We start from the raw sequence: 15162 nt of genomic DNA on the forward strand, positions 1-15162 counted from the left end.
ATTCCTAACAAGTTCTTCCTCATCTTCTCTTTGAAAGCAAAGTGTTTGGAAAAGCCAGTTTATCAGTATATCGCCCACCCCTACTCTACATACAACTGATTTAGAGTATCACGATGTATCCTGTTTCACTGAAATGTATGCTAATGCTTATTTCATGCTTGATGCATACAAATTATAATTCAAACTAATTTGAATACAGCCCAATATTGCTGTATTTCTATTTTGCAGAGATCTCTAGTAATTCAAACCATATGCTCATAAAACATCTGCTCTTGAACCCTAAAATTACACGCCAGATGAGATATTTCCCATCATTTTGTCACATGTAGCTGAACTGACAGCAGGGCTGTTAAAAACGCTGAGTTAGTGCTGTATGCTATGTGCTGTAACGTCAGTATAAATCAAGACAGTCTCAGAACCGCTTTGTAGTGTCCACTGTTCACTGCGGCCCAATTAATTCAATCCTGTCTTTATAAAGCACAGCAGGGCCCAAAAGCTTCCCCAATTGAATTTCTAAAGATGAAGCCTTCTGTGAAAAATGTGGCGATATGATAGTCAAAAGCTGAAACATGATACAGATATATCAACTGTCTGATTATAATGCCTGAATGTTATTATTATGTATCATTTAGTAGAAACATTTTAGCTTTTAGAAAAACGTTCACAATTTTCATTTATTAAATGCCATATTTTACGCTTAACACTTTATTTAAATCCCTGAAGTCCACTTGTAGCATAAGTCAAGTCACAATTTTCCACATCCCACACTTTCCGCGACCTACACTAACTTTTAAAAGTTTAGGGTCTGTAAAAATTTTTTAAAGAAATGAATTAATGTATTCAGAAATGACTCAAATTGATCAATAGTTACAGTGAAAACACTGACATTGTTACAAAAAAAATACATTTCAAATAAATGCTGCTTTTGAACTTTCTATTCATCACAGGATCCTGAAAAAAAGCATCACGTTTTCCATAAAAATAATAAGAAGCATAACAGTTTTTAACATGGATAATAATAAGAAATGTTTCTTGAGCACCAAATAGAGTGATTTCTGAAGGATCATGTGACACTGAAGACTGGAGTAATGATGCTGAAAATTTAGATTTGCATCACAGAAACAAATTACATTTTAAAATGTTAAAATAGATAATAGTTATTTTAAATTGTAATAATATTTCACAATATTACTTTATTTCGAAAGTAGGTAGTGTATGTTAGCCATCTTGATGGTCTGAATTAAGATCGTATCTTTCTCCAAACACCAACCTTCAAAGACATATCAGCCAACCCTAGCATGCAAAATTACCAACAGAGAGGCTCTTTTCTGATTGGCTAATGCGCATAGGCTGCATTCACATCCTTTTTTTACCATGTAAAGAGCCGAGAGCTGTCATGGAAACAAATGTGTGATTTCAGGACAGCTATTTCTGTGAAATCTGCCAGGTAGTAGAGGCATTTTAATAAGTGGTATTCCAAAAATATAAATGCTTACAGCAGCTTTTACAGCAGGCTGTTTTTGGTTTATTACCTTTAAACTAGGGCTGTCAAATCGATTAATCGCAATTAATCACACCTAGTTTGCGTTTGAATATTATATGTGTGTACATATATGTGTGTGTGTGTTATATTATATAAACACAAACTTTTATGTAAGATGTGAGCTTTCTATAGAGAACAATTACATGACACAGCTTTTTGTTATATGTAATTCTATGTCTGAACTGTTCTTCAACCCTTCTAAAATTTCCCTCGGCTACTGACTAGGGGACTGATTTGCATTTCCCGTCTTGATGGCTTTGCTGGAGTTCAGAGCCAAGAGACCAGATGCCTGAAAAATCACTTTAGAGCCCCTTCCACGCTGATCCTTCAGCGACCATGAGCTGTCAACATCCCCTCTTCTCCGTCCTCCTGTCCATTGTCTAACTTACACTTGCAGGATTTTAAAGCACCACCAGCCATTTGCAACTTCGAGCAACATCCTCGAACATGCTGAAACAATCTCACCCTCACACCCTCAGCCGCGCGCCCTCTCGCTTTCCCACACACGCATCTCTGAACATTGGCTCGGTCTGTCCAATGCATCCTACACGCAGAAACAGAGCAAACACACGCACACATTCCCATACGCCCCGGAGGACTCTCTTCTGAGCAGTTCCAGGTTGAGTGCAGTGTGTGTCCTGGGTTCGTGCCAGATGGAGGCTGAGACCAAGCGTAGGATTCATTACCCAGAGCTTTTTGTTTAACACATCTCTCTCTCTCCTCCAGAAATCTATCGTTAACAGTAAAACTCTAATCGAAAATAATCATTTGGACTGCAATGGGTTTTTATTTGTTATATCACACAGTTTCTTTCTGATGGCGAGTATTCAAGCACAGACTAGTCTGTAATAGTTCTCTCGGGGGACTTACGATATACCCTTCAGAAGTTTGGGGTCAGTTATATTTTTAATGCTTTTGAAAAGAAGTCTCTCGTGCTCACCAAGGCTGTATTAATGTGATCAAATTCACATTAAAACTAAGACAAATTGTGAAGTAACAGTTTTCTATTTAAATATATCTTAAAATGTAATTTATTCCTGTGATCAAAGCTGAATTTTCAGCATCATTCCTCCAATCTTCACATGATCCTTCAGAAATCATTATATTATGCTTATTTGCTGCTCAAGAAACATTTCTGATTAATATCAATGTTGAAAACAGTTGGGCTGTTTAATGTTTTTGTGGAAACCATGATACATTTTTTTTATTTGAAATAGTAATCTTTTGTAACGTTATAAATGTTTTACTGTCACTTTTGATCAGTTTTATTGAAGCTTGTTCCTGCCACAGAAATGAAAAACAACAAGACTTTTTCAGAATTGTGAGATAAATGGTCAAAATTACTTTTTTTTTTTTTATTCCGTGACAGAAACAAGCTTTCATAATGAAATGCATCCATACAGAAAAAAAAAAATCCATGCATTGTGCTGCTTACCTCAGTGAGGTGAGGGTTGGGGTTGAATCCGCATTGGTTGCACACCATGGAGTGGCACTGTGTGCATTTATTGCAGTTTGGCTGGCCGTCTGTGGTGCCCGTCAGATCTGCACTCTTGCACACCGGACACAGCTTGCTGCTGGGCATGGGTGCGATCTGGGGCAAAGAATAGGGCGAGGAGGGAGCGCTGCCCCCGGGCGAGACAGGGTGCCCGCCTTTACTGCTCCCCACGTCCACCTGGAGGTTCTTCCGTGCAGCTTGACCCTGACCGGGGCCCTGAGGCTGTGTCTGGGCTCCAGGACCGGGTCCTGTACCTGGCGGACCCCCAGGTTTAGGTCCCATGCTCGGGTCTGTCTGATTTGGTTTGCCTTGGATACTGTGGGACGGGGAAAAAAAAAAAGACATTGGTGCGTGAATTAAAGCAGGGGGGTGTGGCATATGTTTGAAATCAACGATAGCTGAACACTTTGTTGAATCCATCTGCCCACGGGATTCACAGGAGGAGATTTAAAGAGCTTTGTGCCGCAGCTTCCCGAGCAGTTTGAATGAAAATAGAAAGATAAATCAATACAGCAGGGCAAAATCTGGGGGACGGACGCAAACAGATTGACAAGGACTTTCAATGATTCTCCAAAAGAATATGAAAACGTTATTTGGGTTGACAAAAAGGTTTCCTCTTTAGTTAAGCATATTTACTTGTCTGAAATGGTCATTCTTGAACTTTGACATAGAACAGAAGCCGCTTAGTGGCAAAGTTTCAAAATTACAGATTTGAGGTTAATAAAAAAAAAAAAACAGATTATGGTTATGAATTATCATTACTGGTGCCCATTAAGGCAAGCATCACTGCTATTGCTCATACTTATGGTTAGAGATTTTCAAAGCAACCTGTAAAAACAATAAAATCAATATGTACTGTAATTATTGTTATTATTATCGTTATTATAATAACACAATATAATATATAATAGCACAATATATAATATAATATATAATAACACAATATAATAAACAACTATTATTATATTATTAACAATATAATATAATATAATAATGCATGTTGTGTCCGTTTACCACCACTGATGTGTGAGTTGATGAATGATGAATGATGAACGTGAATAAAAACCTTAATTCAATCTGTTTATCATATAAAGCGATCTTTATAATAGTGAAAGGTCTCTTCAGAAAATTTGGACTAAACCGCTCAATTCATATGGATTTGTTTATTGAAGCATCAAAGTGGTAGTTGCGTAGCTGTCAATGGAGGGACAGAAAGCTCTCAGATTTCATCAAAAAGATCTTCATTTGTGTTCCGAAGATGAACGAAAGTCTTAAGGATTCTGAATGACATGAAGGTGGGTGAGTAATTAAAGACAAATTTCATTTTGGGTGAACTATCCTTTTAAAATAATCTGTATTGGTATTGAATAGGTTTTTATTGCGAAATATCAGATAACAGACAGATAGAAAGTTCAAGATGGCTCTCCATAAGAGAACATCTGTGGCAAAATTTGGAAAAAGCCAGCAAAATAGTTGGATGACAGATGCAGAAATCGACCATGAAGGAGAACTCACAGGTGATTGAATGCTTTATTCAAAGAAATCCTTTCAATGGAACCATTTTAATGGAACTGCTGTTTACTTCAAACACAAACTCACACACACATTCCAGCACAAGAATCTTAAAAATCTGCCAGTGGCCGTTTTATCACATCGTCGGCGTCGCCGCACTACATCATGCTGTAAGTTCGTTTGTGAGCGATTTTCTGTTGACGCTTTTGGAGAAGCCGGAAAGAATAAGAGCTGTGAACGTACTTAAGCATTTAATCAATATTCTCTAATGAGCTATTTAATGTCGTTCCACTCAAAATAACTGTCAATGGTGATCAATAACCATTATGGAAATCCCAGAGCTGACATAACTGAACCTATAATTCCGAAGCCTTTAGAAAACAACATTATTACCCAAGAAAGAGATGCTGAATGTGTGTCCTGTTTAAAGATGAACTGCTTTAGTACGAATGTGAGTCATGGAGTGTGTCATAAAGAAACTTTTGATCATTGCATGACTGTTTCTGTCTACTTGTATGTTTTATTCATGATCAAATTTACATGTGAATGAGGTATTGTGGTTTGTTTTACTGAGCTTACCTAATATCCACATTTTCGTTCAATTACATATTTACGAGTCCTATGCTTTCTCACATTTACAGCTGCTTGCTTTCTAACTATCACTTAAGCTTTTGTTGAACCCTTTCTTGGCCTCTTTTTCTGTTTTTTGTCCCTAAGTTGCCTATAAAGGCATGAGAGGGTTAGTGCAGACTTTCTGCTACTCTGAGGTCGTTTATCACATGTCAACAGCAGTAATGATTTTCTCTTCTTCTTTCTTCCACAGGCTGGTGCTGGGATTAGTGAGCAATTAGAATGGATTCTCAGCTTTCTCTATGGTCATAACAACGTCTCCGGAGAGCCCGGCTAACACACCAGCGCACGGGTACACACAGAGAGCCTCGAATGTACACACAAGACACTTCAAAAGCTTACACTTCCTCTGTCAGATTCTGAGAAACGAGAAAAGCGTGTGAGAACTAAAATAGCAGGTTTCACAGTAACAGTGAGTCAGGCTGAGAAGTGTGTGTGTGTGTGTGTGTGTGTGTGTGTGTGTGTGTGTGTGTGTGTGTGTGTGTGTGTGTGTGTGTGTGTGTGTGTGTGTGTGTGTGTGTGTGTGTGTGTGTGTGTGTGTGTCTTGCTCTGTTGTCTGTCCAGGAATATTTCCAGCACCTGGTCCCTCATTATATGCTGCCCTAAAACTTCAAGTGAAACTTCAACGCCAGAAAATCAGGCCGTCTTTCCCATCCCGCTTCATCTAAAGCCATTATTACCAAGGTCTGAATCAACCGAGACGCGCCAAAGAGGGAGAAAAGCTCATTATTTCAGTGTCAGCTTTGTATTCTGCAAAGAAATTTAATCTCAGTCCAACTAGGGATCCAAAGTTCCTTCCCAACATTCAATTTGGACACTATATTGACTTCGAAACAGTTCGACTCAGAGGGAAAGGCTTACAGGTACTATTTCCAATGGTACATTTATGATCTTTCAGCATATTTCAAGGTAAAGGGCATCAATTTTAATCGTTAAAAGTCTTTCTCAACCCCAGGTCAAAATGTTGTGAAAAACAAATGTCAACTCCACCCTTACATTTCCCACTGGTGTGACTCAGTGCCAATTGCTAACACTTGACTTGCTTTGTTTCAGTCATTGCAGATCAAGCCTTGAGCCATTTAAAAAAATGTAGAAAGCTAAATTATAAATTAGGGCTGGAACGATACATCAATGCAATCGATTACAAAAATATGTTGATTTTGAATGCGAGAATAAATGGGATATTTGTTTTTGACAGAATTATTATTATTATTATTATTATTTTACTACAGTGGAATGGTACAAAACTTGGTAAAGGTTTTGGCACTTGCTGTGTGAAAATCATGGACATGATTTGAAAAGGTTAAATTGTCCTAAAAAAGAAGTAGTCAGACTTGTGTTGTTCGCAGTCAAAAATTACAGCATTGGAAATGAATGAGAGACGAATTTCATCTATTGGAAATGTTTGGTACTGCGCACAAATTCTTACTGAAAGCTAATTTTTTGAGATATCAACCTCAAATTTGGAAAACAGCTTGTTTAGATTTATGACTTTGATTTTCTCAGTTTTAGAAAATATATATTTCATATAAAAAATTGAAAATGGTATTTTGTGCATTTTTCCAAAGCATTCAAGATTTATGACCGTTTAAGTTGTAAATTACATTTTCAGGCCTATGCTCAAAAAGTTAATAAATGAATTATAACTACTGCATAAATATAATTTAGAACCATTAAATCCCCTCAAAATACAAAATATAAAATAAAAATACATTATTGAACTAAAATATACTACAATCATTTCATTGAAATAATAAAACATTCTGTCATTTTTGGCCGATACGCGAACAGTACCAGAGGGTTAAAAATAATATGTAATTTCATTTTCTTGTTTAATACACCAACCATTCATGATGTGGCACAACAAGCTCAAATTTCCTTAGACAATGTGAAGTGGAGTAATTTCCCAGTCTTATATATTAATTGGTTGCAAACTACATAGCCACTGTCTGTTTACAGTATTTTAACAAAGCAGAAATAGCTAAAAGAAAAAAAAGATGATTATCATTCTTTACAGTCCAAATGGACAGAAGAGTTTGCATTTGTGTGGGGATCTTGATCTGCGAAATGTTTAATTGTAATATTGAATTGTGTCGCTTAAAAATCGGACATGAATTGACCTGAAAGCACTAGTTTTAATGGTAAGTAATTTGCTATTATTTATGGACTGCATATTGATTTACCGTTTCATATTAGGTAAAATGAAGTCCAAATATAGGCAAAATTGCCTATATATTGCCTCTGAGAAACTCTCTGCCTGTCCCTGAGAGAAGCAAATGCATGCACTGTAATATATGAGCATATGGGACAACTGTTGGCATGCAGGTTATTTGTTTTAGGAACAATTTGATGAAAAATGTTTGTGGTCATATTGAGATTTCTGACTTCAGACTGCATACTGCAGGTATCTCGCCAAATCAGAGCACAGTTTGAGACATTCTTGAGATCTTTTCTGAAACTATACCAGGAGACCTGTGAGGCCTTTTCTCAAGAGTAAAATATGAGAAGCCTATTTAAAGTTCATTTGAGATTAAAGTTCATTTAATTTCACTGAAGTCTAGAATAATCACTGCGACAGTAGTTTTAAATAACATACAACATATACAAATGCTTTAGGATATATTCTCTGTGGCAGAAATAAACTCACTGACAAATTCATCACACTTTTCATCACATGGCTGATAGATTTCTGCTGAGGGCATTTCATAATATCTTTATTAAAATAAGAAGAACTATGCACCCAATGCACTCTGAGATATTGCTCATATCAATATGCATTGAATTTATCCTTACTGAAATCCTGGAGCCTGGGCAGGGGAGAGAAAGATTCAATAGAGAGTGAATTAACAGTAAAGAGAACAGCTAGAGGGTAAACGCACTCGATGCTAAATCAAGCTTCCTGTAATGTCCATGCTCAAAAGTCAGAACAATGACAGGACAGCTAAATAATATTTTAAAAGGTCTAATTCCTCACAACCTGAATATTAAAGAGCTCGTATTATGCCCTTTTCTTGATTTTGTTTTTGGGTTCTACTAGAAAAGGTTTTCATGCTTGAATGTTCAAAAAACACATTATTTTTCACATATTAGACATTGTTGCAGCACCTCTCTTTCCAATCTGTCAGTAACGCTCTGTTTGATTCCTGTCTCCATGAAGCCTCTCCTTGTGAAAATTGGGATCTGCTCTGATTGGTTGGCTGGACAAGTGTGTTGTGATTGGCCAACCGCTTCAAGCTTGTTTGGGAAATGTCACGCCCCATTCCACTGCCATGAGTTTCTGCTTCTCAGGTGTAAAAACTAACACTTGGACATGGCAAAAACACACTACTTATAACTCATTAGCACTGATATAGAGAAGAAGTCCCTTTGAAATTACTTTGTGCTTTGAAGCTTTCCAAACAAAATTGACAAAGTCAAAGTCAAACAGCAAAATAAAATAAAAAAAGAAGCATAATATACCATCTTTAAAAGTACCATCTGCAACAGGACGGATGTTCAAGACTCAGAAAAGGTTACAGTCATTTGTGAAAAGATTTGAATTCCTGGCTGGTTTGGGGCGTCAATTAAACACTACAAACAAAATCAAATAATCAAAAATGTGTTAAAACTTGTGTGCTTCCTTTTCGTCCGTTTGTCATCTTCACTTTATTTTTCGTGAAGCATTATTTTGCTGCTTTTCAGCTATGATAAAGAGACATCCACTCTTGCATTGCGTGTTCGTGCATTTCGGGGGCGGAGCAATGAAGGGAGGGGTGTGTTTGTTTGGGTTGATTTCAAACGTCAACAGTGTTCAACAACGATTCTCGGAAATCACATACTGCACCTTTAAGCAGCAAATCAGCATAGAAAGATTTCTGAAGGATCATGTGAAACTGAAGACTGGAGTAATGAAGCTGAAAATTTAGATTTGCCATCGCAGGAATAAATTACATTCTAGAATATATTACAATAGAAAACACCTACTTTTAATTGTAATAATATTTCCCAATGTTGCTGTTTTTACTGTATATTTGATTAAATACTGTGAGCATAAGAGACTTCTCTTTCAGACCCCATGTTAGTGTATAAAGCCTAGGACAGAGGCTATACACACAGGGATGCTGTAACATTGTTTGCTGACATACCCTTGAGTCACGTCTGTCACACGTGCTTTACAGATTTAAACTTTAAATGTTAGTGAGTAAAACAAGCAGGGCCATGGTTATTGACAGGGTGATTCGATACACCATAACTTGTGTTTAATCAAGAACTTATTGTGTCTGCAATGACTGATTGTGTCATTAACTGAAGCATGTACTCCTTATAATTGTCTAGTGCTCAGGTAATTATCTACGAATGCAGAAATAATAAAAAACATAATGGATCACTGATTAGCAATTTCTACTCTGTCTCTCAATGCAGGTAATCATTGTACTTTCGGTGGTCATTCTATTTAAAATGCATGGCAAATTTGGATATTATGACATTTCACTCTCAGACAACTCACAAGACCATCTATCTGCTCGAATAGAAATATAGATATACAGTAAAGAAATAATACGGATGTGTACATGCTTGACTCTCCAAATAAGGACATACCATAGACATTTATTGTTTTGTTTTTTATATATACCTAATTATAATTACTATGGACTTACCCGGAATTGTAATAATGATATTAATAATAATATTAATTTAATAAAGAGTTTTCCTCAGGTGTGTAGAAATTTCCATCACAACGAACAATTTTGGCATTAATAATTTTTTTCAAAAGTTACCTGCTTAAGAAAACTTTTGCATTAATATAAAGATGATTTAATAAAACAAAATTGCATATGCAGAAAATATGCACACAGTTACACAAATGTACATTTATTTTCAAAAATTATTTTTATGTCTTTTTTTCCCCTTTATCATTACTATTAATTTAAAGAAATAAATATTTTTATTCTTTCTTATTTATTCTTTATTTTTTAGTTATTTATGTTTTTCAAATTGAGGGCAATCCTAGAGGTTCCCAAAGGACGGTTTTATCAGATTTGGCTTAGTTCTGAGCATAATTTTGTCCCCAAATTATAGTGTATAAGTAAATTCACGTGTTTTGCCATGTCCATTATTATATGTGTGGGCTTACGGACGGACGGATGAATGGTTGGATGGAAGGATGGAAGGATGGATGGATGGATGGATGGATGGATGGATGGATGGATGGACGAATGGATGGAAGAATGGACGAACGGAGGATGGATGGACGGACTTATAATTACCTATAAAATATATATAAATTAAATTAAATTAATTACCTTATAATTATATAAAAACAGAAGTCTACGGTATATTCTCATGTGGAACCTATGCATCACATGACCAGCTCACTTTGACATGTTTCCCTCTGAACGCAGCTTTACATTGATCAAATCTGTATGCAGCATGACAATACTTTAATCCTACCACTCTACATAAAATCCTAAATTGGGCACAATCGCATGTACAAAGGGGCTTAAGTGTTTCCCCGAGCACGAGCGAACAGTAACTGTGATTCTCTCTTCTCTCTGCAGTCCATAAAGGGGCAAACAGCAGCCTTAGACAGCCATGTCTGCTGGATCAGATTCATTTGGATCTGTAGTGCTGAGCAGTCCCCTTCACTCCTCTCTCTACTGTGTTAACACCTCTGATGAGTCACAGAGTGACAGAAGGAGAGTACAGAACCAGTGGGAGTCAGCTCCACATGAGAAGAACAGACATGGGTGAAGCCTGACAAATTCAATTCGTGTCTCCTCTCGCTCGAGATACAGTCCTACGAGGACTCGTGTGAAAAGAGCTATACTATACTTCTGTGTGGAGTCCTATACTCCTGTAGTGCAGTACAAGACAAGTCATTGTCATTTGTGGCATAAAGCTGATTACCGCACAATTAATGTCAACTTATGCCTTCTACTCTTTTAAAAAGGAGAAAATCTGGGTTACAGTGAGGCACTTACAATGTTACAATACTCAATCTCGTTCAATAGTGCAGAAACAAATATAAACAATGTTTTTTTTTCATTTCTGAATTTCACTTCCCTTGTAAGTGCCTCACCATAACCATGACAGGTTAAGTTGAAATGACTTTTTGTGGTAATCAACATTATGCCACATTTGCTGTCAATTGAGATGAACTTGTACTGAACCCAGAATATTCAGGGTGTATAGAACTAAACTCTTAGAGTACTTTACTCTAGTGTGGTGCACTATACTTTAGTGTGGAGCTCCTGACTGTAAAGGTAAGGGCAGATTCTGGGTTTTAGAGCTAGTTTATGATGAACATTTTGTAAGCTTTATATTGAAAATCACTGAACACATGCAGACACACTTTTGAGAGAGATCTAATGTCGTTATTCAGCCTGAGGGTGGCACTCTAATTTTGATTGACAGGCTTTAAAGGGTTAGTTCACCCAAATATGAAAATGATCCCATAATTTACTCACCCTCAAGCCATCCTAGGTGTATATGACTTTCTTCTTTCAGCCAAACACAATCTTATATAAGAAACAGTTATATATATAAAAAAAAAATCCTGGCTCTTCCCAGCTTTATAATGGGAGTGAAAGGCACCTTAGATTTTTAAGCCCCAAAAAAGTGCATCTATCCATCATCAAAGTAATCCATACGGCTCCAGGGAGTTAATAAATGCCTTCTGAAGCCAAGCGATGCATTTTTATAAGAAAAATATCTGTGTGGTAACGTGAAAATAAGCGGGCCGGTCTCAAATCTGCCTCAATAGACCTTATTTAGATCAGCGCCATGACAGGTATGAAAGCGAGGCTGTGAAGGATAGACTTAAAAAACTGTATAAAGCTCCTAGATCACTTATAATTTTCTAGGAAAATTTCTAGGAAAGAAATTTTGGCAGCGTTTCATAAGCAGAACAATCCAAAAACACATAACAGTACAACCACTCAAGAGATGTATGTCTATCCCTCACAGCCTCGCTTTCATTCCCGTTAAAGGTCCCCTGAAATCAATTTTTTTTTTAGCTTTTAGTATGAATATGTTAGCCGTAAGGTTATGAATAAGCTGGTGTGTTCCAAACCAATAACAAAATCCACATTTAGGAGATATAAGCAGTCAAAACTTACAGTCTCACACTTCGCTAAAATGGATCACGGATTTTTATGACATCACCGCAGACTTCAGCTTCTGATCACATCTTCTGTCCAATCAGATGCTCTCTAGAATCTAAAGCTATAAATACCACCTTGCAAAAGCGACCGTTGACACGTCACGGAGCAATATGGGTTGCAGATGTGTGTTCAGTTGCTCAAACACTTGAGTTTTATTCCGTTTTCCAACTGTACATTGGTTTAGAGTGAAATGGCTGGAATTTATTCAGATCTCTACTATTCACCACAGATTTACATTGGACTGTGGGGCGCCGTAGAGCAGGGGAAGACTCAGGCACCCTAGGACCCGCTTAGAATCACAATACATGCCTGCCAAAGCCATGCTCAATTTTAATATATCCCACCCACTTTATGACTTAAAATAGTCTAGAAAATCAAATAAAAAATTGTTGCAGAAAGCTGAATACATTTACAATTTATAATGGATTCAGTTTACATAGAGATCTATGTTGGGTGAATATTTTGGTGTTAATATTTTGGCTGGTGTGGAGTACTATATGCCTATACTATACTATACTATTCTGCAATACAGACCACAATTACTATGCTGACATACAATGAAGATGTCATGCTGGTACAGTAAGGTTTGAAGGCCGGGGAACCGTGAACAACTAAAGATTAAGTGTCATTTGATGGAAGAGGTCTGAAATGGGAAGATGTGGCATTAACCTTTTTAAAATTGGCCTTTCGACATGTGGGCCGGCGTGCATCACTATATTGTATCTGTTTTCTTCCAAGGCTTAATAAATGGGGAGGTTTAAAGACTCTGAGCGGGAGCGTAAAGAGAACGCTAAAAGAATGCCGCAGGCTCACGGAGAACATTTATTCGATTTCTATGTCATTACAATTCAGGTCCCTTTTATGGGGGTGATGTTTGGCGGCTAAGACAGCAATGTTCCTATCCCATCTGCTGGGAAATAAAGCGTCGGATCCTCTTCTGTCTCTCCATCCATCTCCCTCATTCCTCCTGTCTTTCTCTTCATCCGTGTTTCACTAATAGCACAAACAACACCTACACACTCCTCTTAAAAGTCCATACAAACACACTAATAGCTTCTGGTTCCTCATTTTGGCCGTCAATCAAAAGGAAACATTCTGAGTTTGTGCCATGAACATTTTCAAACATGTCGATTTTGAAACTGACTGCTTCCCCAAGTGATTAGATTCATGCAACTATATAGCTACATAATGCAATCTTAATGAAACTGTTTTATTTTAAAGCTTAAATATGATATGGAAACACAAGACTGTTTGTAATACTGGAAAGATTGCTAGGAAAGATTTGAAACTAGACTAGTAATTCAAGCAGTCAAACTATACTTTAGTAGTAAACTTCACTACAAGCTGAAAACCAAAAATAATGAATTATAGTTAATATACTCAAAATAAAACTAAATATATTACATAAAACTAAATATCACCATTATTTACTCTACTGTTTAAAAGTTTGGGAAAAGTAAAATTTGTTTGGAAAGAAATGAATACTTTTATTCAGCAATTCATTACATTGATCAAAAGTAATTAAAGCTACACTGTGTAGGATTTTCTCCCATCTAGGGGTGAAATTGTTTATGACTAATAAATGAATATTACTTTCTAGCCCCTCCCATTCCGAGGGCGTTTTAACTCCTACGGTGGCTGTATTAATTCAAATCTGCCGGCAGTCGCGAGTAATCTCCCCCTCGCATTCGTCACGGTGCCACTGAGTGTCAAAACGCCAAAGGCGAAGCTTGAATTTCCAGGTATGTCCCTCTTTGGCTAATGTATTTTCAAGATGGAGGCGCAACATGGCTGCCGCCATTCGAGCGACTCGCTCGTATGTATTCTAAATGCCAGATTCTACGCTTACGAGAATACTTGATTAGTTGGTAGAAGTAATTACACATTAATGAGCACATATCCTTTTGAAAGAACAAAGTGTTTTTTGCTAAGAATCAACTTAAAAAATTACACAGTGTATCTTTAAGTAAATGTATTTATAATGTTACAAAAGATTTAAATTTAAAAATAAATGCAGTTCTTTTGAACTTTCTATACAACAAAAAATCCTGAAAACAATATATCATAGTTTCTCAAAAATGTTAATGAAATCAGCATAATATAATGATTTCTGAAGGATCATGTGACACTAAAGACTGCAGATGCTGAAAATTCAGATTTGATCACAGGAATAAATTACATTTTTAAAATATAAGCAAATAGAAAACAAATTGCAATAATATTTCACAATATTAGTGTTTTTACTGTATATTTGATATAATAAATAAGGCCTTGGCAAGCAGAAGAGACTTATTTCAAAAACATTTTAAAAAACGGCCTCAAACTTTTGAGCAGTACTTATCCACAACATTTAACTAGATATTTATTTCACTGCAAAATTAAGTTGGGAAAAAAGTAAAATAGACTGAGTACAACTGAGTCATTCAAATAAATCCAGTTCATTGAAATAACCCAAATGAAATGACTCACTAAATTGAATCAGGCTTCACCAGGCAGTTCGCGAGAGCATGTGATTAGCTTGTTACTAGAAATGTACATTATACTTTAAAAAAGCTCAGTTACAGAAAAATGTAGTTATTATTATGACTTAAGTATACAGTTTTACCAAGCCGACCGCAATGCTGTGAAATGATTTTAAAGACCTGCTTCAGCAAACTTTAAAACTCGTTTTAAAAGATTCCAGAGCGTAAGAAACCCATGAGGAGATTAGCACAAGGTCTCGCCTCATCTGTAGGCATCACACACACTTTACCAGTGAATGATGAAGTGGCTTGATATGGTACATAAGACATTACATCAGTCAGAGATGCAGCCTTTCACACACTATGTGTGTGTGTATG

At 36.6% G+C, this 15162-nt stretch overlaps 2 protein-coding genes across 3 annotated transcripts in view; one reads left to right on the forward strand and one right to left on the reverse strand.

Moving 5' to 3' along the window:
- hp1bp3 (heterochromatin protein 1, binding protein 3) overlaps nt 1-15162 on the forward strand; it is a 167045-nt gene that overhangs the window by 131692 nt on the left and 20191 nt on the right. The gene's annotated exons all lie outside the window — the stretch shown is intronic.
- bsnb (bassoon (presynaptic cytomatrix protein) b) overlaps nt 1-15162 on the reverse strand; it is an 88161-nt gene that overhangs the window by 69943 nt on the left and 3056 nt on the right. For both annotated transcript variants that reach the window (XM_079857975.1, XM_079857974.1), the window contains exon 2: nt 2979-3354. In XM_079857975.1, the coding sequence (XP_079714101.1) occupies nt 2979-3354 (376 nt within the window). The remainder of the gene's footprint in view (nt 1-2978; nt 3355-15162) is intronic.

Source organism: Squalius cephalus, assembly GCF_949319135.1.
Source record: "Squalius cephalus genome assembly, chromosome: 22".
Lineage (NCBI taxonomy): Eukaryota > Metazoa > Chordata > Actinopteri > Cypriniformes > Leuciscidae > Squalius > Squalius cephalus.